This window comes from Myxine glutinosa, chromosome 6 (assembly GCF_964187855.1).
Source record: "Myxine glutinosa chromosome 6, kmMyxGlut1.1, whole genome shotgun sequence".
NCBI lineage: Eukaryota > Metazoa > Chordata > Myxini > Myxiniformes > Myxinidae > Myxine > Myxine glutinosa.
The window spans coordinates 48,189,000-48,212,908 of record NC_136266.1 but is presented as its reverse complement, the minus strand read 5'-3'; the positions used below and the strand labels follow the sequence as shown (position 1 = coordinate 48,212,908).

General features: G+C 44.1%; 2 protein-coding genes across 2 annotated transcripts in view; one reads left to right on the top strand and one right to left on the bottom strand.

The window, feature by feature from the left end:
* The window catches only part of LOC144892601 (uncharacterized), a 1,198,808-nt gene that overhangs the window by 477,899 nt on the left and 697,000 nt on the right, over positions 1 to 23,909 (bottom strand). The gene's annotated exons all lie outside the window — the stretch shown is intronic.
* Positions 1,038 to 23,485, top strand: LOC137429747 (sushi domain-containing protein 3). Its single transcript, XM_068119957.2, has 5 exons — positions 1,038 to 1,220; positions 2,387 to 2,575; positions 11,851 to 11,992; positions 13,600 to 13,698; positions 22,516 to 23,485. Exons 1-5 carry the CDS (start codon positions 1,178 to 1,180, stop codon positions 22,607 to 22,609), a joined length of 567 nt encoding a protein of 188 aa, XP_067976058.2. The 5' UTR covers positions 1,038 to 1,177; the 3' UTR covers positions 22,610 to 23,485.

Here is a 23,909-nt window from a genome sequence, read left to right as displayed (position 1 = left end):
TAGTAATAAGTAGTAGTAGTAGTAGTAGTAGTAGTAGTAGTAGTAGTAAGTAGTAGTAGTAATAGTAGTATTAGTAGTAATAAGTAGTAGTAGTAGTAGTAGTAGTAGTAAGTAGTAGTAGTAGTAGTAGTAGTAGTAGTAGTAGTAAGTAGTAGTAGTAGTAAGTAGTAGTAGTAATAGTAGTATTAGTAGTAATAAGTAGTAGTAGTAGTAGTAGTAGTAGTATTAGTAGTAATAAGTAGTAGTAGTAGTAGTAGTAGTAATAGTAGTATTAGTAGTAATAAGTAGTAGTAGTAGTAGTAGTAGTAGTAGTAGTAGTAGTAGTAGTAAGTAGTAGTAGTAATAGTAGTATTAGTAGTAATAAGTAGTAGTAGTAGTAGTAGTAGTAGTAGTAGTAGTAGTAGTAGTAAGTAGTAGTAGTAATAGTAGTATTAATAGTAATAAGTAGTAGTAGTAATAGTAGTATTAGTAGTAGTAGTAGTAATAGTAGTATTAGTAGTAATAAGTAGTAGTAGTAGTAGTAGTAGTAGTAGTAAGTGGTAGTAGTAATAAAGTTTAACCTGGCACAATGGTCGCTTGACATCACCCGGTCACATGACTAAAATATTTCTGCAGCAGGAAATTTCAGCAACGACACTTTTTTTTACATCTACCACTGAAGTTGGGAAGTTAAAGCGTTGTACATCACAGGTTCACAGCTAGCACGAGTTAACTCCATTTTAGAATAATGTTTAACTTTTTCGTTTCTTCAGTTCTCACCTGCGAGCAATGCACGTTTCACTTTTACCAAATTGGGTGAATGTTCAACCACAGGTGGCATTTTGCCAACAGCAACACCCCGAACACCGGAGGAACATTGATTCCCGCTCGCATTCTGCCAATAAATGTGACACGATGAAAACGTATGTTGCACAGAATGGCCGCGTGTGTAAGGTTTTCATGAAGATATTCACAGTTGTGAAACGTCCTTCCGTTCACTGGCACACGTGTTTCATGCGGAAAGCCCTGTAGGCGTGGCTCTTGAGGTCCAGCCAATAGGAACACGTGGGTGGGGTTGTCCCTGCGAAAGCGGTCATGATTCTTGGGGAGTACTTCCCAGTGTACAAGAACTTTTCTGGACTATTTTAAAGTTAATAACTCATCTGACAAATAGTCAGCCGGTCAATCGATTGTGGAGATGGATCTTGTGAGAGACTATAACGCCGCTGCTGCAAAAACACGTAATTACGATTTAATTAATTTTATTCTGTGCCATTGAATACGAGTTTTGAGCTGTGATTTGCACCTTTCTGCGCTTTTCCTTCTCCGTTTTGAATTCCGTTTTTCAATCGAGTAATATGGCGATGAAAAATAATTGCGTTTTAAAATGGTTTCTCCTGTTTTGTTGATCAGTTATTTTTCGATGATTGCTCTCCCTCTGGGAGTGACCCTTGTCCACTTTGACTGTAGAGCGGTCCAGCTCCAAGATATTATCAAGAGGATGATTTTGTAACATCGGCCTTTGCTCAGCACATTGTAAAACATCACACATCGGTCATTCAAAAATATAAAAAGGAAAACCATGTGACATGTTTTTTTTTTTTGTTTTTTTTTTTTTGTTGTATACAAGATCGAGGCTCGTGAAAGAGCGAACATTAATCACACAGAAAGACAAACCGACACATAAAACATATAACATCGGGAGCGGTAGACAAGATGGGGAGAGAGGGGGAAGGACACAAACACAACATTTGAGAGCAGGGACCGAGAGACATGGAGACATCGAGAGAACTGTGGGAGGGAGAGGGCTTTGGGGGGAAGGCATGGGAAGGGGGGGGGGGGGGTGGGAGAGGTATAAAACATATGGACACTGCCAAGACTTCCAGGAAAGAAGTTGGAATTTCAAACAAGGTGGATCTGGGGTGAATTAGTGGGGGTAGAAAAGATCAAGGTTTTGGATGGGGGAAGATAAGAGATGGTGGTGAACAGCTGTTTTGAAGACCTGGAGGGAGGAGTGTGATTGAAGTGAGTGTGGGAGTTTGTTCCAGAGGCGGGAGAAAAGAGGAATGAAAGAGTGAAGGTGAGCAGAGAGCCGAGATTTCGGAAGTTTAACCATCAGAGGGTGGCTGGCAGATCTTGTGCGACCTGTAGGAATATTTGGGGGACAGAGCACAGATTTACGCACTTCCACTGGATTTATTACGCACTTTATTACGCACTTCCACTGGATTTATCTTTATCTTTCCACTGCAGTTCTGTAGAAGGCCCAAACAACAGTTCTCCAGAATTTCCTATCTTGAACTAAATGTATTAATTGGCTCCCATTTTCCACTAGGATTTTTGTCCACTGAAACTTTTAAGCTAACCACTTGCTCCTTGTATTTATTTATCTGCTCGACCACCTCAGCCATTTGCGATCTCCCTGTGGAACCGGAGCACGGCTTCATGGAGAATGTGGTGGGAAACGAGGAACAGGGCCACAAACTGGTCTTCACCTGTCAGAAAGGTTACCGTATCATGGGAGAAGCCGTGGCGATGTGCACTTCAACAAAAGATGGCCGCCATGGATGGAACGCTGCGGTGCCATTTTGTAAAGGTGTGAGGCTGAACGGGTTTACCTTTGACTTTGTGGAAAGTAAGGCTAAGATTTCTAGAACAGTTTGCTTGGTGTCAAAAGGCAGACTGGTTTAATCTGATCCTTGAATAAGTGAAGGAAATGGTTCTAAAGTCTGACTTATTAACAAGGACGGCGACCGCCATCACTGGTCCATCTCGTAAATGCTCGTGTTTCGTCGTGATGATGACAGACATGACCAAAGCAGAAATTTCGAGTTGAGCAAAATAGTTTCACTCCTTTATTAATCAAACCAGGCTTCAGGATGGAGTGCATTCTACAATGGGATGTCCATCTCGGCCCATTGAGTCTGCCTGCCTTCCTACTATCCTGTGTCGCTACTTCTCGGAGGTCGCAAGTCGTAGAGAGACCTCGTTTTGCAAACCTTTTGTGCTAATAATATATTGGTGTCACATGTCAGATGTACTCGTACAATGAATTATCCCTTTTTTCCTTTCATTTGGCCCTGAATGGATTTCTCTCATCTCCCCTTCCAGTTCAGGCTGGAGTTCCCCAAGGCAGTGTTCTGGGCCCTGTGCTTTTTCTGGTCTTCATCAATGATCTCTCTGACTCTCTTGAAAATCCTCTCTATCTCTTTGCTGACGACTCTACTCTCTGTCGCTCCATTCCTCATCCCTCAGATCGGCAGTCTGCAGCCTCCTCACTCTCTGCAGACCTGGACAAAATCACAGACTGGTCAAACAAGTGGAACATGTCTTTCAATCCTGACAAATCTCACACTCTTACAATGTCTCTCCGAAAGGACCGACTGGACAGCCCTCCCATCTACTTTCTCAACAATCCTCTCCAAGAAGTTCTGTCGCTCAAGCTTTTGGGTCTCACTATCTGCCATAATCTTTCTTGGGAAAACCACATTTCCAAGCTGGCCTCCAAAGCCAGTCGCCGACTGGGCATCCTCCGTCGTGCGAAGTCCTTCCTTGGCACACCTGAGCTCCTCACCACATACATATGTTTTATACCTCTCCCACCTCCCCCCAAGCCCTCTCCCTCTCACAGATCTCTCGATGTCCCTGCTCTCAAATGTTGTGTTTGTGTCCTTCCCCCTCTCTCCTCATCTTGCCTACCGCTCCCCATGTTATATGTTTTATGTGTCGGTTTGTCTTCCTGTGTGATTAATGTTAGCTCTTTCACGAGCCTCGATCTTGTATACAAAATATATATATATATATATATATATTGGGGTCTGCGCTCGTTAACCACCATTTATATCTGTCCAATGTCAGCTCCTTTGTTATTCCACATATCTCCTCCTTTGTTGTCCTTGTGGGGTATTTTTTTTGTTTAATGACATCTCTCAATCTTATTTTGGCCGCCGCCTTGGTCTTCTTCCACTTCCCTATATTATTTTGCCAATTTGATTGTGATCTCTCGTTTCTTCTTCTTTTGTATGCAGCATCATTGACTGAGGGTGATGCAACATCATCTGTATTTAAGGCAGCAATTTGGAATTTGTTGAGGGTTCTGGCCTAGTCTTTGTGAAGGACACCGTGGTGTCTTTAACATCCACCAACTACTGCTGAGAGCCCGGACGCTTAGTTCAATGTCCATTCAGCATTGCTGAATTGCCATGCCTGCAATACACCAGGATTATAGTTTATAACTGGGTTGAGATTCATACCCAGGCTAGACAACTCAGAGGTGAGTGTGCAAACCTCTAAGGCCTCGGCTATCCTGACAGCTCCTTTCAGATTCCACCACTGGATCACATACTTGATCCACCGTGGGCTGCTGCTATCATAAGTTTTGTCTCCACCATAACAATTAGCTTTAAATAACATAATCGATCTGCTTGGGTAGCATCATTCGCTCGGGACGCAGCTGTGCCGCTGATGCAGTGCCCCCTGCTGGCTAGAGCAGGAATTTCGAATTTGTTCATGGTGCCTGCGATAGCCGTGTACTCTACAGTCTACATGGCCATGGAATCTTTAACGTCCACTAATTAGGGTTAGGGTTGTTAGGGTTAGGGTTAGGGTTAGGGTTAGGGTTAAAGCACTGAGTCAATTAAAACCTTGTAGACCTTTTATAAATCAAATTGTCTGAAAATATCCAATTAAATTATTCCTCTTAATTCATAAATAACAATGAAGCATTGCATTTATGTATGCTTGTTGTTGTGAAAATGGGGTTGCTTTTATTGGGTTTTTTTCATCCTTTGCTTGCTTTCTTGCTAGATGTAGGATTTTTGCTATATCACTGTTTTTACAAGAGTTAGTAATTTGACATTTTACTGTTCAATGTATTATTATATTTTCTTAATTTTTGGAAAAAGTAGGGGGAGATTGGGAAACTGATGATGCACAGGTCTTAGTGGTTCTGGGGCCCGGCTCCAGTCGAAAATCCCATAGAAAACCAATAGGCCAAATCCCATAAATATCCCATAGGAAATTGGACCGGTGGAAGACCAGTTCCAGATATGGAACCAGTTGATCCACTGCCATAAATGTCCTGCCATTTTGTAAATAACTTGTACAACATCAGCACTTGTATTTACATCTACAACAAAGACTCTACAGGAAACCCTGTCATAAAGAACATGGCTATATGTTCTTTATGACAGGGTATTTTTTGATTGGTCTATGGGTTTTCACACCAGTTAACGCTAATGGTTTCTACAGGACCAGTTGAACCTCTTTGGGTAGTAGAAACCGAACCTTTGTTCCTATTGGTTTCTATGGGTTTCAGACCAGTTGCATCTATTGGTTTCTATTGGGTTCAACCGAATCTGGTTTGGTTTTTACGGGAAACTCTAATGGTTCCTGTTTACACCAATAGAATCCGTGATTTCCAATGGAGACCCATACTGGTCTCTATTGTCCTACTGGTCTCGACTGGTTTCAATGGGATTTTCGACCAGGGTGGGCAAAAGTCAAGGATGCCTCCCCCCACCCCCACTCCCACCCTTCCCCATTCCCACCTAACCTACTCTGAACAAGAATAAAGCGCCCAATCTTCACAATGCATATCCCTTCAATAATGCACCGCAGTTTGTGATTTGACTTTACTGTATTCTCCAATAATCACCGAAACAATACAGAAAATATAGAGCTATTACTCTATATAACTAGATGGTATTCATAGAATACTTACCCTGCACAGTCAACTTGGTGCGAGCCAACTCTTCTGTTTTTGAACGTTTTTTTTTCTTTGATCCAATATGGCTGCCAGACCACGTGAGCGATTACATCATAAATTTATATTCTCTAAATAATTTTTGCATAGATCACGCTCAATAAATTTCAAACTGATCAGACTGAGTGTTGTCCCTGTGGAATTATGACGTAATAATTACGGCACCAATGACGTCATTGTTATCAACACTTATTCCCCATGCGGAGTTCTTTACAATGAGCCACGTTAAAAAAATTTCCATGGAGCGGTTTTGGAGATATAGGGGTGCAACGTTTTTCGGTTTTTCCAAGATGGCACCTGTAACACATGACCTATGCCATCATAATTATCATTTAAATATTCTACAGGGGGAGGCGTTCCTATGGTGAAAAATTCGTGTCAATCGGACCAAGAATTGCAGAGAAAAAGAAATTCATTCTGATCGAATCAAATGTTCTACTCGTAGGATTATGACGTCATAATTAAGGCACCGATGACATCATCATCAACATGACTTATTCCCAATGGGGAGTACTTGACAATGAGCCTTGCTTAAACTTTCTCCATCGAGCGGTTTGGGAGATATAGCATATAGAGGTGCAAAGTTTTTCCAATATGGTGCCCGTGCCACGTGACCTATGACGTCATAATTATAAGGAAAAAAAATCTACAGGCAGAGGCGCTCGTGAGCGCAGGGTAATTAAATTAATATAATAATAATAATAGGAATGTAATGATTCAGTTGATATCTCAGAATGAGTGCATTGTATTGGGCTTGAAAAACAACATACTCGAGCTAAAACGACAAGGAAAAAGAGGTCAGCAAGGTAGAAATGTTTTACCTGTTAGCGCTGTCGTTACCTCCACTGCTGACAGCGCTGCTGCTTCCTGCTCATTTTTACTTTTGAAGAAATTAGTAACTTTTTGAAAACTTTTATGTAATTTCATCTCTGCATTTATTTGTTCATTTTTCTGCCACACTTGGATAATTTTGTTGCATTACTCCTGGCTAACTTTGCCTAGGTAGGCCATAAAATAATATCAGCTCAATTGATGACGTGTGTGCGTCATTTTTGCAAAGAAAAATTACGACCGACGAAAAGCGCGAAAAGCGCGACGAAAAGATCGATTACGTATCGACGTGTGGGCGTCGATAAAAAAAAAATTGCAATCGATGAACGTGAGTGGAACAGCTCATTTGCGAAGGTAAGGTTGGCATCAGAGGCGCGTGCGATTTGCACTTCTGGAAGAAGAAGAGCTCTCTTCCGGCCGTTCGATTTGGACTCTTCTTTTCTCGGAAGCTCTTCTGCCTCTTCCCGTTATCCAGTAGAAGAGGCGCGGGCTCTTCGAAAACAAAATGGCCTCGCCGATTACTTTGAAAGAATTTTGTCATATATGACACGTTGATATTACAGCTGTATGGCAAGTTTGCTTAACAGCCTTAACTCACTTAATCACGAGTTCTATTTTACTTATTTGTTGTTTTCTTGGTAATTAGTGAGTGATATGGGAGTGATATATACGCCACCCTCTCTTTTGCTCAAGGTCATCTGCCAACATCTTGGAAATCAGCAAACATTACCGCTTTACACAAAAAAGGTGGAAAAACAGATCCTTGCAACTACAGACCAATCAGCCTGCTCCCAATTATCAGCAAAGTCATGGAATCCATCATTGCTTCCGATATCAAATCCTTCCTCTTCTCCAATGGCTTCATCTCCGATCATCAATTTGATTTCAGACCAGGTCATTCTACTCTGGACATGTTGCTTCTGCTGTCTCAACAATGGATGGAGGTCCTCAATGCCAAACAGGAAATCAGAGCTGTCTCCCTTGACATATCACGTGCCTTCGATACGGTCTGGCACCCCGCTCTGCTCACCAAACTCTCCTCCTATGGTATCCATGGAAATCTCCACGCTCGGCTTGTGGACTTCCTCTCTGGTCGACGTCAACGTGTGGCCCTGAATGGATTTCTCTCATCGCCCCTTCCTGTTCTGGCTGGAGTTCCCCAAGGTAGTGTTCTGGGCCCTGTGCTTTTTCTGGTCTTCATCAATGATCTCTCTGACTCTCTGGAAAATCCTCTCTATCTCTTTGCTGATGACTCCATTCTCTGCCGCTCCATTCCTCATCCCTCAGATCGGCAGTCTGCAGCCTCCTCACTCTCTGCAGACCTGGACAAAATCACAGACTGGTCAAACAAGTGGAACATGTCTTTCAATCCTGACAAATCTCACACTCTTACTATGTCTCTCCGAAAAGACCGACTGGAAAACCCTCCCATCTACTTTCTCAACAATCCTCTCCATGAAGTTATTTCGCTCAAGCTTTTGGGTCTCACTATCTGCCATGATCTTTCTTGGGAAAACCACATTTCCAAGCTGGCCTCCAAAGCCAGTCGCCGACTGGGCATCCTCCGTCTTGCGAAGAACTTCCTTGGCACACCTGAGCTCCTCACCACATACAAGGCTTTCATCCGCAGCTCAATGGAATACTGTTCCCCCCTCTGGGCTGGTGCTCCTGCCTCACACCTAGCTCAGCTTCACGCTGTTGAAACTAAAGCTTTCAGAATCATTGGAATCTCCTGCAATGAAACTAACTCCGAGGGCCTTTCACTCACCCACCGCAGGCAGGTTGGTGATCTTTCTGTCTTCTACCGACTCCTCTCAGGCCTTGTTCCCCAGCTCTCTCTGTGCTCTGTCCCCCAAATATTCCTACAGGTCACACAAGATCTGCCTGCAACCCTCTTATGGTTAAACTGCCAAAATCTCGGCTCTCTGCTCACCTTCACTCTTTCATTCCCCTTTTCTCCCACCTCTGGAACAAACTCCCCCACTCCCTTCAATCCCACTCCTCCCTCCAGGTCTTTAAAACAGCTGTTCACCACCATCTCTTATCTTCCCCCATCCAAAACCTTGATCTTTTCTACCCCCGCTAATTCACGCCAGATACACTTTTTCGAAATTCCAACTTCTTTCCTGGAAGTCCTTGCAGTGGCCATATGTTTTATACCTCTCCCACCTCCCCCCAAGCCCTCTCCCTCTCACAGTTCTCTCGATGTCCCTGCTCTCAAATGTTGTGTTTGTGTCCTTCCCACTCTCTCCCCATCTTGTCTACCGCTCCCCTTATTTTGTGTTTTATGTGTCGGTTTGTGTCGGTTTGACTTTTTGTGTGATTAATGTTAGCTCTTTCACGAGCCTCGATCTTGTATACAAAAAAAAAAAAAAATTGCAGAATTCTGCGCAAAAATACATAGCAATGGGTTTGAAAAACCATTTTTGGTGCAATATAAAAATGGTATATACGAATGTTCCGTTTTGAAATTCCAGGTTTGAATCTTTCACAGACAATAAAGCCTCTTGTCAATCTATGACGGATGCGTTCATTGTCTTCTTTTTCCTTATTGTCTATCAAACAACTGCTGATATCCTTTCGTTTTTGTACACCAGTGTTTCTTTGCATGACAATCGAGTTCCCTCTCATTGATCTATTCTTTTGAAGCCACCACACTGTACGATCATTGATGTCCACAAGAGGGTGCCAGCAAAAAGCCAGGTGGCTCAATGTCCCCTCCAAAGGGGGAGCTCCACAATTCCTTGCCTGGGAAGTAACAACATGGCAGTTTGGCCAAATTTTGTTCGATCAGCTCTTGAACCCTGTTAAACAAAAAGAAGAAGAAGAAACTATGTTTTTGCTATTGAAGAAGATTAAGATCAGCTATTGAACTTTTCCGTCAGGTCAGTCTTTTGGGACTTCCACTGGTGACATGTAACCCAGTTCTACCTGCCACACGGTCGGGTTGTTGGCGACTAAACCGACACCCCTCACTGGCTGTGCTCGTGGGGAGGGTGACTGTGACACCCTGCCAGGATCAAAAACAATACCTGGCAAAGGGCGGATGAGCTCCCGCAGGGAGCCAACGACCATCCAGTAAGGAGATGGTGTATCCTAAAAAAACACCCATCCAGTTTGGACCAGTTCAAGTCATACCAAAGACTTAAAAAATGGTACTTGCTGCTTCCTTGCTTGAAAAGGATAGAGCACGCAAATCCCCATCGGTTGGCATCCATGGGGATGAGGAAATTCCTCTTGATGAAATTCCCCACTGAGTACGGTGAGAAAAGTGGCACCATTGTTATGAGGTCGCTGGTACCCAGAGTATCCCGGGAAGTGACGGCAGTGACGGCACTTCCCCAAAGCTCAGTGGCTGTGTTAAGTGTTTGTCTCGTTCGTATATCCTTGTGTGTGTGTGTGTGTGTGTGTGTGTGTGTGTGTGTGTGTGTGTGTGTGTGTGTTAGCTCTATTATGAGCCTTAGCCCATGTATTAAAACATCTCTAATGGTGAGTGTGCTGCCACAGAAGCCAAACAGTTCAATCTTGGTTTCATCAGACCACAGAATCTTGTTTCTCACAGTCTGAGAATCCTTTAGATGCTTTTTTTTGCAAACTCCAAGCGGGCTTTCACGTGTCTTTCAGATGCTTCCATCTGGCCACTCTGCCATAAAGCCCAGATCGGTGGGGTGTTGCAGTGATGGTTGTCCTTCTGGAAGTTTCTCCCATCTCCACACAGGATCTCTGGAGCTCAGCCAGAGTGACCATCGGGTTCTTGGTCACCTCTCTTACCAAGGCCCTTCTCCCCCGATTGCTCAGTTTGGCCGGGCGGCCAGCTCTAGGAAGAGTCCTGGTTGTTCCAAACTTCTTCCATTTAAGAATTGTGGAGGCCTCTGTGCTCTTGGGAACCTTCAATGCAGCAGAAATTTTTTTGTAGGCTTCCCCAGAGCTGTGCCTCGACACAATCCTGTCTCTGAGCTCTGCAGGCAGTTCCTTCGACCTCATGGCTTGGTTTTTGCTCTGATATGCATTGTCAGCTGTGAGACCTTATATAGACAGGTGTGTGCCTTTCCAAATCATGTCCAATCAATTGAATTTACCACAGGTGGACTCCAATCAAGGTGTAGAAACATCTCAAAGATGATCAAGAGAAATGGGAGGCACCTGAGCTAAATTTCAAGTGTCATAGCAAAGGGTATGAATACTTATGTCAATGTGATATTTCAGTTTTTTCTTTTTGATAAATTTACAAAACTTTCTAAAATCCTGTTTTCTCTTTGTCATTATGGGGTGTTGAGTGTAGACTGATGAGGGAAAAAGTGAATTTAAACGATTTCAGCATAAGGCTGCAACATAACAAAATGTGAAAAAGTGAAGGGGTCTGAATACTTTCTGAATGCACTATATGTGCAAACCAAAATAGATTTTAATTTCAACAATTTTCTGGAAGAAATTGTGCATTATTTGAAAAAAGTGCAAGGGTGCCAATATTTTCGGCCACGATTGTACATCTTCCGATGCATCGGGCTGCCGAAGCAGTTTCCTCGGTTATTGGGCGCAGTCCTGGACAGGTCGCCACTCCAACGCAGTGATTCATTGAAGGATAATATACAAAATGATTTTTCTTCATCTTTCTTTATGTTTTGTTTTTTGGTCGGTGTGACTGTGGTCGGTGTGAATGAAAAGTGACTTCATATCCGTTAAAATTTTCAACATAATAAATATCAAATCTTGAAAAACAGTCTTTCTCTCTGTCTCCGAAGGTTTTACTCCTGCAGGTTATTGAATGCGACAAGTACGATTTCTGACAAATTCGAGCCTAAGGGGCCTTCTTATTTGAAAGTGCTAGATCAGAAATTTTCTTGCGTTGCATTTTTGTTTCCTACCATTAGAATGGAGCAGTGTGCAACAAAAAAAATGATCGGGTGCAAATTTCTGATTAAAACCCTTCATGGACCCTTATAAGAATCCTTTTGATGTACAAATACTGGGTTTTTTTCATAACTTACAGCGTATGTTTTGTATTCAGTATCCAATGTAGATGTCATCAAATAATAATCAGCCTTGGGCACAAATATTTCCAAAAAAGTGTTTTAAGGGTCTGCCACTTCCAAACACAGGAAATGCGCAACTCAAGAAATAGGTTTTGTTGGATGTCAAAGTAACGTAACGCGATTGCGAGCATCAAAGCTTGATAGTTTATGATGAAACTCTGACCAGCTCTCAATATAAAAAGTACAAGTTTGTATAATTTATTTTTTATCAAATCAAGCTTGTTTTGGTTTTTTATGTTTCAGCTGTTGCCTGGGGACATCTGGGTTACATGGTGGCTGTCGTGATATCCGCAATAAGCGCACTTGTAATCATAGCCATATCGGCAGCTTTCTTCGTGTGCTGGCTAACACAACGCGAACGTGTTACCTCCTCCCTGCTGCACAGGTAAGAATTCTGATACTATTTCGATAAGAACATTACTATGGAGGTTTACTATTTTGGAGTAAAAGAATATAACAGAATAGGACATGAGCTCGGGGTGATCATGACATGTGGTGGTTTCCAATCTGCGGTTATGTATACCCTCGGGGGTATGCTAAACATGCCGATCAATTGTATAATGATGTAAAGTATGTCTTTTATGGGATTCTAGTCAACACACAAGATTGTCCTGTGGGACGTTTGACTGTGTGTGTGTGTGTGTGTGAAAACATGGGAGGGCTAATTGTATTGTAATCCCGTTATTAGTACGAGCTACCAACTCATGTCACCTCTATACGACCAACTCATGTCACCTCTATACTACCAACTCATGTCGCCTCTATATGACCAACTCATGTCGCCCCTATATGACCAACTCATCTCACCTCTATACGACCAACTCATGTCGCCTCTATACTACCAACTCATGTCGCCTCTATACGACCAACTCATGTCACCTCTATACGACCAACTCATGTCGCCCCTATATGACCAACTCATCTCACCTCTATACTACCAACTCATGTCGCCTCTATACTACCAACTCATGTCGCCTCTATACGACCAACTCATGTCGCCCCTATATGACCAACTCATCTCACCTCTATACGACCAACTCATGTCGCCTCTATACGACCAACTCATGTCGCCTCTATACGACCAACTCATGTCGCCCCTATATGACCAACTCATCTCACCTCCATACTACCAACTCATGTTGCCCCTATATGACCAACTCATGTCACCTCTATACGACCAACTCATGTCGCCCCTATATGACCAACTCTTCTCACCTCCATACTACCAACTCATCTCGCCTCTGTATGACCAACTCAAAAATTATACAGGTGGAGTTGCACCTATGGTGAAAATTTCCTGTCAATCAGACCAACGGTTGCAAAGAAAATCATATTTATTCTGTGCAGACAAACAAACAAACACAGACAGACAAACAGACAAACAAACGGACTCAAATGCAATACTCTTTCCTCAGGCGAGGGCAACAAGCACACATCATCATAATCATCTTTTTATTTCGGTTTCTCCCATTTTTACATGGGGTCGCCACAATGATGGTTGATCACCCTTCTCCATCCCCTCCTGTCAATTTCCCATTCTTCTTCCAATCCCACAATTTCTAAATCTCTCATCACTGCATCCTTCCATCTGGATTTGGCTTTCCTCTTCTTCCTAGCACTCCCATCCCCATCACTCGCTTCATCACATTCTCTCTCTCTCTCTCCATATCACATGATCAAATAATTTGAATCTCCTCTCTGCTACTTTCTTTGCTGCTTCCACAATCTTCACTGACCCCTGATATACTGGAGGTGGCAACAAACAAGCTCATCCATCACAATCTTGGTGAGTAATCTGTACCATCTCTAAGCCAATGTTTAAGTTGGACAAATACAAGTGTACATTCAGACCAAAAGTGTAAATTCTGTCTGTTATTTTTGACATTTTATTTTTTGTGTATAATGTAAGGGGTACGTGACAAGCGACAGTTTGGGGACCATGTGTGATAATAGTGTGATAGTACTATAATTCTCTGTCATATGTCTATGCAGTAAATCTGAAGGAAATCAAGACACTTTTCCAGCAGATGGTGTCGCAAGACCGATTGGACAAGAACATGGGCATACTTACAACAATTTGTCCTTTGAACTGTAAGCATCTGCTTCATTTATTTATGTCGTCATGGACAATGTTACATGTTCAGGTTTTTAAAGATTACTTGCTTTGTTGGAATGATTGCATCTTCATAGTGTTGGCTTAATGGTTGAGGTTAATGGCTTGAGATCTGAAGGTCTTGAGTTTGAACTTCTGTCGTAACGTTGAATTAACACCAGGAGGGTTGGCTTTACCTGTTGTCCTTCTATCGGCAAAATGAGTATCAGCTTACTGGGATGAATGAGCCATTCGAGTAAGCTGCGTCGGAGTAGCGGCCCGTCCAGGATTGTGCCCAATGGCCTAGAAATCTGCTTTGGCAGCCCTATGCATCTGAGGATGCAAAAGGAGTGGTCATCTTCTTCTCTTACAAGGAACTTCAATTTTGGAAGTCAGCAAGCCTGCACAATGGTTGCCAACCTATAGTTGTTTGTCTTTGATCTATCCTTTTTTGAAATTTTGAGCGTAAAGCAAGGAAGCAGCATGAAGCATTTTCAAGTCTTTGTTATTACTTGGTCAGGGTTCAAACCACTGAACTTCCAGCCTCAGAGCGGACACTCTAACCATTACACCATGGAATAATTAATAACTTTTATGAAAGATCAAGAAATTACGAACGAAAATGTTTGAACTTTTTTATTATTATCCATCCATTTGTCCATGTTTCAGTCTGGAAGGATGAATGCAAATATCAAATGAGTTGGTTGTTGTTGTTGTTGTATAGCCCTAGACAGTCCCTAAAACAAACCTGTAGCATGGAGACAGCCGATCGATCTCGCAGGAGCGACCCAGAGATCCCCCACATCCAGGATGGTGTACCCCCACTGTCACAAAGTCAAGGTGACGGCAGACTTGTAGAGAGAAAGAGAGAGAGAGAGAAAAAGAAAACGAAAGAGAGAGAGAGAGAGACATGACCTCTTACTGCTTGCACAGCCCAACATGGCAACAATTGGCACACAGATAACCAGGCAAGGTCGCAGATACTTACTACACTTGATCTTAGCCAAAAGGCCGAGAAGCGATAGAGAGATAGAGAGATATAGAGCGATAGATATAGATATATATAGAGCGATATATAGATATATAGATATATAGATATATAGATATATATACGATATATAGATATATAGATATATAGATATATATATATATATACGATATATATATATATATATATATATATATATATATATATATATATATATATATATATATATATATACGATATATAGATATATATATATAGATATAGATATATATATAGATATATATAGATATATATATAGATATATATAGAGCGATAGATATAGAGATAGAGAGAGAGAGATAGAGATATAGAGCGATAGAGCGATAGAGAGAGAGAGAGAGAAAGAGAGAGAGAGAGAGAGAGAGGAGAGAGAGAGAGAGATAGAGAGAGAGAAAAAGAAAAAGACAGAGACAGAGAGAGAGAAAAAAAGAAAAAGAAAGAGAGAGAAAGAGAGAGAGAGAAAAAGAAAGAGAGAGAAAGAGACAGAGACAGAGACAGAGACAGAAAGAGAGAGAGAGAGAGAGAAAAAGAAAATGAAAGAGAGAGAGAGAGAGAGAGAGAGAGAGAGAGAGAGAGAGAGAGAGAGAGAGACTTTGACTTTTAAGCTCTTTTTATTATAAAAGTATAAAACAAGAGTACGACCAAAAGCAATTCATCCAGGAAAATCAGTAAAATCATAGCAATCCCGGAAGGAAAAAACAATCGGTGCACTGCAAACCAAGCGACAGAAAAGGTGCAAATACCAAAAAAAACACACGAGGAGAAAATCTAGGCATAATTTCTAAACTAGGCATAATTATATATGTACAAATTTACAATCGCATCTGCAACCCTGAGGAGAGACTTAAGAAAGAAAGAGTAGGTCAAGACCAGGGGGGGGGGGGGGGGGGGGAAACGCCGGCAAGGAGAAGCATGGAACAGTGTATAAGAAACACCCGCACTGTATTATACAGAAATTAACAATTTGTTATCTTGGACCTCACAAATCCCTCCAACACACCAGGTCGCAACAAAATTTGCAAGGTCGTTTGCAGTTTGGACACAGCCAAATTCAAGCTTGAGCCTTGCTGACACCAACGAACTAAAAAACACCATAATACTGCATTCCTGCATGGGTCTGCCACCCAGCTTCGCCTTCCGCGACAGGTATATGGCCAGTTTAGCAGTAGCGGTTAGGAACCCGAATACAATAGATGTGGTTCCCTTTTTGGGAGGAAAGCCAAAGATGTAAGCTTTCAAAGAAAAGGTAACCTGCAATCTATGGGAAATAAAATTTAACCAATGAAACAAAGGAGAAAGTCTTTCACAATTAATGAACGCATGAAACAAATCTTCCCTCACCGGACAAAAGGGGCAACAGCCGGAAATGGGGGGAAAAAAACGAATGACAGCATTGGAAGGAACAATCCAGTGGGCCAAACGCCACTGAAGGTCACCTGTTCTTTTAGAAATAAGTCCAGCCTACATTGTATCCCATAAAGGCTCAGAGGGGGGACCAGGAGGCAAGAGTCCTTTCCACCGGGTAACCCCAGCTAGAGGTGGGTCCCCAAGAAGAAGTTTCACACAAGACCTATAAATACTCTTGCTGCTCATAACATGGAAGGGGGGTGACCCTGCGCTCATGGGGGGCAGCTCGTTTGGGGTAAAAGCGACACCTAATTTTGGGACTGTGGGCTCAACCTCTGCGTCCTGCGTCCAATGTAGGCCTAGCTGGTGGCCCCTTCGGATCACCGCTCTTAGTATGTTCCCGATTTGCCTCCTGGACCGAACACCTGTTAGGTCCGCCAGCTCGTTCGCAGGCTTCCATCCCTGTCCAGAGTCGTGTCGGAGATGACACACTTTCAGGATGTTGGCCACTATAAAATGCTGGCAGAAGTCGCGACTCCTCGGGATATCGGGGAAAAGTGGGTTGAAAAATAAAGGCTCGTGTGCATACATGTTAGTGCCATACGAGTCTGTTTGGCGACTTATCGAAACGCCCTGCCAGGCATTCAAGAGGCTCTGATAAAAGACTGGGAGCAGAGATGTATCGACGTGTTGAAGGTTGGTCAGGAAAAGTTCCTGTCCGTATCCGAGCCTCCCAGCTCGTTGAAGAATGGAGCAGGCTAAGGGCTTTCCTGGTAGGTGTTCTGCATAAAGCAAGCGTTGGATGGAGCGGAGCCGGAAGGCCAACAGGCGGCATTTCACATCGACTAGGCCATGACCACCCTCGGCCAAGGGACAACATATGGCGCTGGGTCGAAGCCAGTGGTAGCCTCCCCAAAAAAAATCCACCAGTTTCCTCTGGATAGCTTGGAGCAAAACTTCCGGTGGTTGCAGGCAGATGAACCGGTGCCACAAAAGGGTAGTGACGAGGTTGTTGACAACTAGCGCGCGACCCTTATAGGAAAGGTGGGGTAGAGCTCTTTTCCATCGGCTCAAACGCCCATCTACCTGGTCAATGATCCTGTCCCAATTGTTCTGGGCATACTGAGGAGGACCAAGGAAGACGCCCAAATACTTGATGCCATCGTTTGCCCACACTAGCTCTGCAGGAAGGGGAGGTGGTGGTAATAACGGTGGCATAGGTAAGTCATTTTTTGGAAAGGGGATCCACAGAGCCTTGCTTTTCCCCCAATTACACCTTAATGATGAGGCAAGGTTGAAGTCCGACAAACACTTTGCCATGGCGTCACTGTCGCATTTTCTTTTTATCATGACACAAAGGTCGTCGGCATAAGCTGACAGGGTCAAAGGTGGGTGTCCTGGAGAAAGGACAAGTCCAGGGATATCCTTTCTGAGGGCGATTAAGAGGGGCTCCAAGGCGAGGGCAAATAATAGACCTGAAAGTGGACAACCTTGCCTTACCCCTCTCTGAACCTTTATGGGTGGGCAAAATTCGTTGTTAACTTTGATCAAGCTGGAGATGTTTGCATATAACAAAGCTACGTAGGCTCTAAAATTAGTGCCAAGCCCGCAAGCTTGTAACACATGACACAAAAACTCATGATCAATGCTATCAAAGGCCTTTGCAAGGTCAAGAAACACCAATCCAAAATCCTCTTTGACACATTTACCAGTTAACAAATCTCTGACTAGGAATATGTTGTCATAGATGGATCTGCCAGGGATGCCGCAACTTTGATCAGGTGACACCAGGTCCCCAATAACTGTCTTCAACCGGTTCGCAAGGACCTTGGAAAACAGTTTGTAATCCGTGCACAACAAAGAGATCGGACGCCAGTTTGACAGGTGTCGGAGATCGCCAGTCTTGGGTAGCAGGCAGAGTACTGCTCTTCTAAAACTGAGCGGTAATTCTCTGGATAAAAGAGATGCATCCAGAACATTGAGCAACTCTGGGCCCAAAATGTCCCAGAATGCCGAAAGAAATTCGGCCGGAAGGCCATCGATGCCAGGGGCTTTTCCCGACTCCATCTCAGCGAGTGCACCGGTTAGCTCTGGAAGGGTAATTGGAGCATCCAGTTCCAGACGTTGGGCCTCAGCCACAGAAGGAAGATGAGAGGTCAAAACATTCATCATTTCGTGAGAAACTGTTTTGGCCTTGAAAAGTTCAGAAAAGAAATCGATTACATTTAATCTTATATCACTCGGATTTGTTAGGATGTTCCCCCCTGGGTCCAAAACCGAAGATATAAGTCGTGCTGGTTTCTCTACAGTTTCTAGGTGAAAGAAAGCCTTAGTTGGGGTATCTGAAACCTTTATATTTTGTATTCTTAGCCGAACTAGTGTGCCCGCTGCTTTTTCATGGATCAAATCCCTTAATTGGGCCTTCTTCTCGAGTAGCAACCGATAGTTCACTGGGTTGCTCTCATTGGCCAACTTGCTCTCTAACCTTAAGATGTCTGCTTCCAAGCAAGCCATCGTGATATGTTTTACATTGGTACAGTGCGAATTAAATTGTTGACAAAATACTCGAATTTGGGCCTTTAGGTTATCCCACCAGAGACTAATTGAGGAGAAAGAAGATTTTTTAGTACTCATTTCAGCCCAGAAATCACGAAAGGAGTCTGTAAATAAACTATCTTCTAAAAGTTTAACGTTAAACTTCCAGTAACTATTTCTGCATGTGGGTCGAGGAAAAGAAAGATCTAAGGTTACCATATGGTGGTCTGAAAACAATGACGGAAAACAACCTGAAGAGGCCGCGACGTTCCTAAAGGGTACATTAATGTACCAGCGGTCGAGTCTTGCCAAAGACACCCGGCCATTGGCACATCGACACCAGGTAAACTGGACTATGTTGGGGGTGATGCAATCGCCAAACATCCAGTAGACCGGCCGTCTTAAAGAAACGGGATAGGTCCGCATGGGACTCGGGGTGGGGTTCTGCAGAGTTTCTATCCTTCGAAGGGTCAAAGGTGCAATTAAAGTCACCACCAATGCACACACATTGGTCGAGATCAACTGATTTCAGGTGGTTTACCATGGAAGTGAAGAAGGCCTTTCGGTCCCTGCTCTCACTAGGTGCGTACACATTGAAAATGGTACAGCGGAAGTTTTGATGTGCAAGCTGAAGGGAAATAAGCCGGCCTTTTATGACTTCCTGAAAATGACAAGACTCAAAAGCTAGACCTGGCTTTAGAAAAAACCCAACCCCAGCAGATGAGGCTGACAGATTGCTAAAATAGCATTGCCCTTTGAAAGTTTGGCACCAGTCATGTTCCACGTTAGGTGTGATGTGGGTCTCTTGTAGTAAAAGAACATTTGCCTTTTTACGGTCAAACAAGTTTTTGACTTGGACCTGACGGAGGTGACTTGCACCCCCACCATTCATGTTTAAGGTCGCAAAGGAAATGTTTTTCATTCTGTGGTAATGAAATCGCCCTGTGCTTGGGAACACTCCGCACCTGCTCGGGTAACAAACTTTCTTAACCTGTGGAATTGAGATTTCGTCAGGTCAAAATCCTCACGCGCTTTGATTATTGACTTTGCGGTGCACATGAATGCAGCCAAGTCAGGGAAATAGTCTTTAATGACAATGTTGCGGTGACGATACGTTTCGTTAAGGAAGGTAAGAATGAGTTGAGGGGATACCTGCGAGTGACCTGTCATCGCTTGTGACAGCGCGGTTGCCTCAATGTCATCTTCGGACTCAGACACGTCAGATAACATGTCGTCAGGATCTGGGGTATTACCCGCTGCCCCCGCGGTCTTGTCTGGAGGCACCTTCACAAGTTTCCCAAGGTGTTCCCGAGAGCACTCGTTAACACTTTGGTGGATATTTGTATCTGGGGTCGGAGCTTGGGTTTGAGATCCCAGCAAACTCAGATTTGCCGGCCCCGTTTGTACAGTGGGAACGTTTATTGAATCCTTAGTCTGCTCGGTATTTAAAGGGGGGACAAGCGGAAAAACATTTCCCAGCTCGGAAATGGTAATACTTTCACTGGAGGTTTCGCACTCGGAAACTTCCAGGTGAGAGGTACAAATTTTATTTTTCGGCTCATTTACATAATGAGACTCACTGGTGTCATTGACAACGGTATTCATGTACTCAGTTAGTGAGGAAATGTCAGAGGGACACTCGGACACATGTGCACCGGAAATGGTGCCGCCCATGACCGCCTTCTTTGCAGCACCAGCGAAACTGCTTGGCGCTGGTGCTCTTCGCTTTTTAGCATACACTATGGATTCTTCGTTCATGGGTTCGGGAAAGGGGGCAATGCTAGTTGTGTCAGTCACATCGGTGGGTGTCATCACATTGGAATCGAAAAGCACCGGTGTGACAGACGACTCAGTCGGGGTGTCAGAAGGTACGGTCGGGGTGTCAGAAGGTACGGTCAGGGTGTCAGAAGGTACGGTCGGGGTGTCAGAAGGTACGGTCGGGGTGTCAGAAGGTACGGTCGGGGTGTCAGAAGGTACGGTCTGGGTGTCAGAGGGTACGGTCGGGGGGTCAAAGGGTACGGTCGGGGTGTCAGAAAGTACGGTCGGGGTGTCAGAAGGTACGGTCGGGGTGTCAGAAGGTACGGTCGGGGTGTCAGAAGGTACGGTCGGGGTGTCAGAAGGTACGGTCGGGGTGTCAGAAGGTACGGTCGGGGCGTCCGAAGGTGCGGTCGGGGCGTCCGAAGGTGCGGTCGGGGTATCAGAGGGTACGGTCCGGGTGACGGAAGGTACGGTAAGGGTGACAGGAGATACGGTCCGGGTGACGGAAGGTACGGTAGGGGTAACAGGAGATACGGTCCGGGTGTCAGCGAGCATGGTCGGGGTGTCACAAGGCGCGGTGGAGGGATTGGCCTTTTTACAAACCCTTTCGTTATGTCCCGGTTCACCACACTTCGGACAAGAGGCCCTAGGACAGAATCTTTTAACGTGTCCGAATTCTCCACAATTAAAGCAAGTTAAGGAGGCTGAGGAAGCATACATGTGGTATTCCCGATCATCCAACGATACTTTAAAGGATATATTTAAACCTGTATCGGCTCCGCGATCCGGGAGAATCATGTACACCTGCCTCCTAAAGCTCATTACGTGTTTAACACGATCGCTGCGACACCCGAGCGGAATCATTGAGATTCGGGAAACAATTTTACCATAACGAGACAGAACGGATAGGAGTTCCTCGCCTGGCATAAACGGTGGAACGTTGGATATTGTTATCTTGGTAGCTGGCGTATCCATAGGGGATACCGTAATATAATGACCCCCTTTTATGGTTAGACCGGTACTAACGACGTCATGAACGAGTTTTTCTTCTGACACGAAGACAACAAATTTCTGGTTCATTCGTGATGCCGCTCGAACATTACCGTCTCCTATGATGGATCCCACGGCAAGGATGATGTCCTCAGCCGGAGCTCCTTCGGGCGGAACACATGCGAATGCATGCTTACGCGTTAAATTTTCGAACGCCTCGTAACGAGAGCGTGTATTCGCCATACCAGCGAAATCCCCCCCCCCCCCCTTGTCCGAACCGGACAAGAAGGTATCAAACCTAAATAACCGAACTAAAGTAAATAATAAACGTGCATTATAAGCACAAAAAAGGCTTACAAAGCGTCGTCAAAGCCAGTAGGCCGCACCCAAAATGGGCCCGCTCTCAATCCTCTCTCTCTCGAAGACAAGGGTGCAGAACGGATGAAAACACAATGCCGAAGCACACAGGATGGAAAAGGAGAGGGAGGGGGGCAGGGGGGAAAAGGAGAGGGAGGGGGGGCAGCGGGGAAAACTCACAACGGACTCACGAAAACACCGAGCAGTTGCTCACAGCCGCCATGACGCTAAACGCACCGACGAGAGAGAGAGAGAGAGAGAGAAAGAGATGGAGAGAGAGAGAGAGGGGGGGGGGGGGGATGGTGGTCCACAGGAACCAATCGGCGCTCTGACCATGACCGCGCTGCCCGAACGAATCCTGGCAGCAGGGAAAATGTGGAAGATTTTCACATTTTGTCATTTTTGTCATTTGTCATTTCACATTTCACATTTTTGTATGCTTTACCCCTCGACTTGCGTTGGGGGGTACAATCACCGCGAAGAGGCATCCCCGATAGTTGTCAAAAGAGTAGGTTGTCATGTTTGCAGTTCCCATCTGAGCACTTGTGGTGACTATGACTTCACGTTTGCATCCCATGTCCTTTGTTGTTTTCATTGTCCCGGAATGTCTTTTTAATTCGTTTGCAAGTATAGGTTTTTTTTTTTTCCAACATTGATTTGATTTTGTGATCCCAGAACCATGAGCTGTGCCAACATGCCAACCAAAAGTTAACTTTAAATCCAGAAAACAAGTGAATCTTTTGAGTATCTAATGGTCTGACATGTCTCCCACCCTTATTCCTATCGGCATCTTGCAATCCAGTGAAACGCACAACTCAACACCCCACTTTGACCAGCAACAAGTATTCTCTACATTCAGAGCACCCGGACAGTTGGCGGCCATCGCTCGGGCATGAACGACCGTCCACATGCCTAGACGCCTGCTGAAACCCAGAGGCCTGGCTCGATTTGCCAGGAAGGCAATGAGGAAGCCTGCCGAATCCAGAACCGCACAGTTGGCGATTGGTATCACAACGGTATCTGCTGCGTGGCCACGATGGATGAATTAAAACCTGGCAGGATTGTCTGCTCAACAGTTGCCGGAATGCAGTTTCACCCAAATACCTCAAAACAAACTTATGAATGTTGGTGCAACTAAGGAAGGACAGCGGTGAACAAGTTGTTTTGTCCTTCCATTGTTCTTGATCAGGTTTATCGGATGCTTCCCATCAATATCATGGCCATCCGTGCGATTATGAGGTTGTCCACATATTTCTGTGTACAGAATGGCTCGAGTTGTGTGAGACTTTAGGAGGCCAAATTTTAAAAAGAGGTTAGAAAGTTTGGAATAAGTGGAAGGTGGGAGAATTCCTTCTGGTTGGTCAGTTCCTGTTATTTCGCCTTTTAAAATGCATCGGTGAAAAACCATCGAACGCAATCCTTGAATTTGCACGCAGGCCGAGTATTGATAACTCTTGGAGTTTTATCATCATCTCGCAGAAGGAGTTGGCACGTTAAGAGTTGCTGTTTTTAAGATGGGTTTTGCGGATTGCCAAAGCATTTCATTTGAACTTTTGACCTTTCGATACTGTACAGCCACTCTTTTTCTATTGTTCCATTGTTACGTTGAGAGGTTTTATTATGAGCAATTTCAGACCATCAAGAATATTTCCTTATTTTGTAAAGTTGTGTAAGCTATTCTGCAGTTTAGCATTTCAGGAGCTGTATTTGTATATTAACCGGAATGTCTTCTGCAGATGAGTATTGCTTTGAATTAAAACTTCAATCTAATAGTTAATTCACCTTTTTTTAAAATCACTTTTGCTTAAATTTGTGCAATTTTGATAATGCAGGCTTACCTGCAAGGTCTCTGACCTTATAATAATAATTAAAATAATAATAATAATAATAAAGGAGTCTTATATAGCCCCATCAAGCAGAGTAAACGACCCTCATGGCGCTTTACATTATCATGCGAACGCACACACACCGCACACACACACACACACACACACACACACAAACATACACACATACAGACACACCTTCACTCTTGCCCTATTCCTCTCCCTCCCCATTCAAAACCCACAGATGTGTGCTCCCCCTCCTCCTCCCCTCCTCCTCCCCTCCCTCCCCTGCACATGTACACAGACGTACTCTCGATCTCTGTCCTACCTCAAACCAAAGGGAAAACAGGACTTAGACTTTGAAAGACTT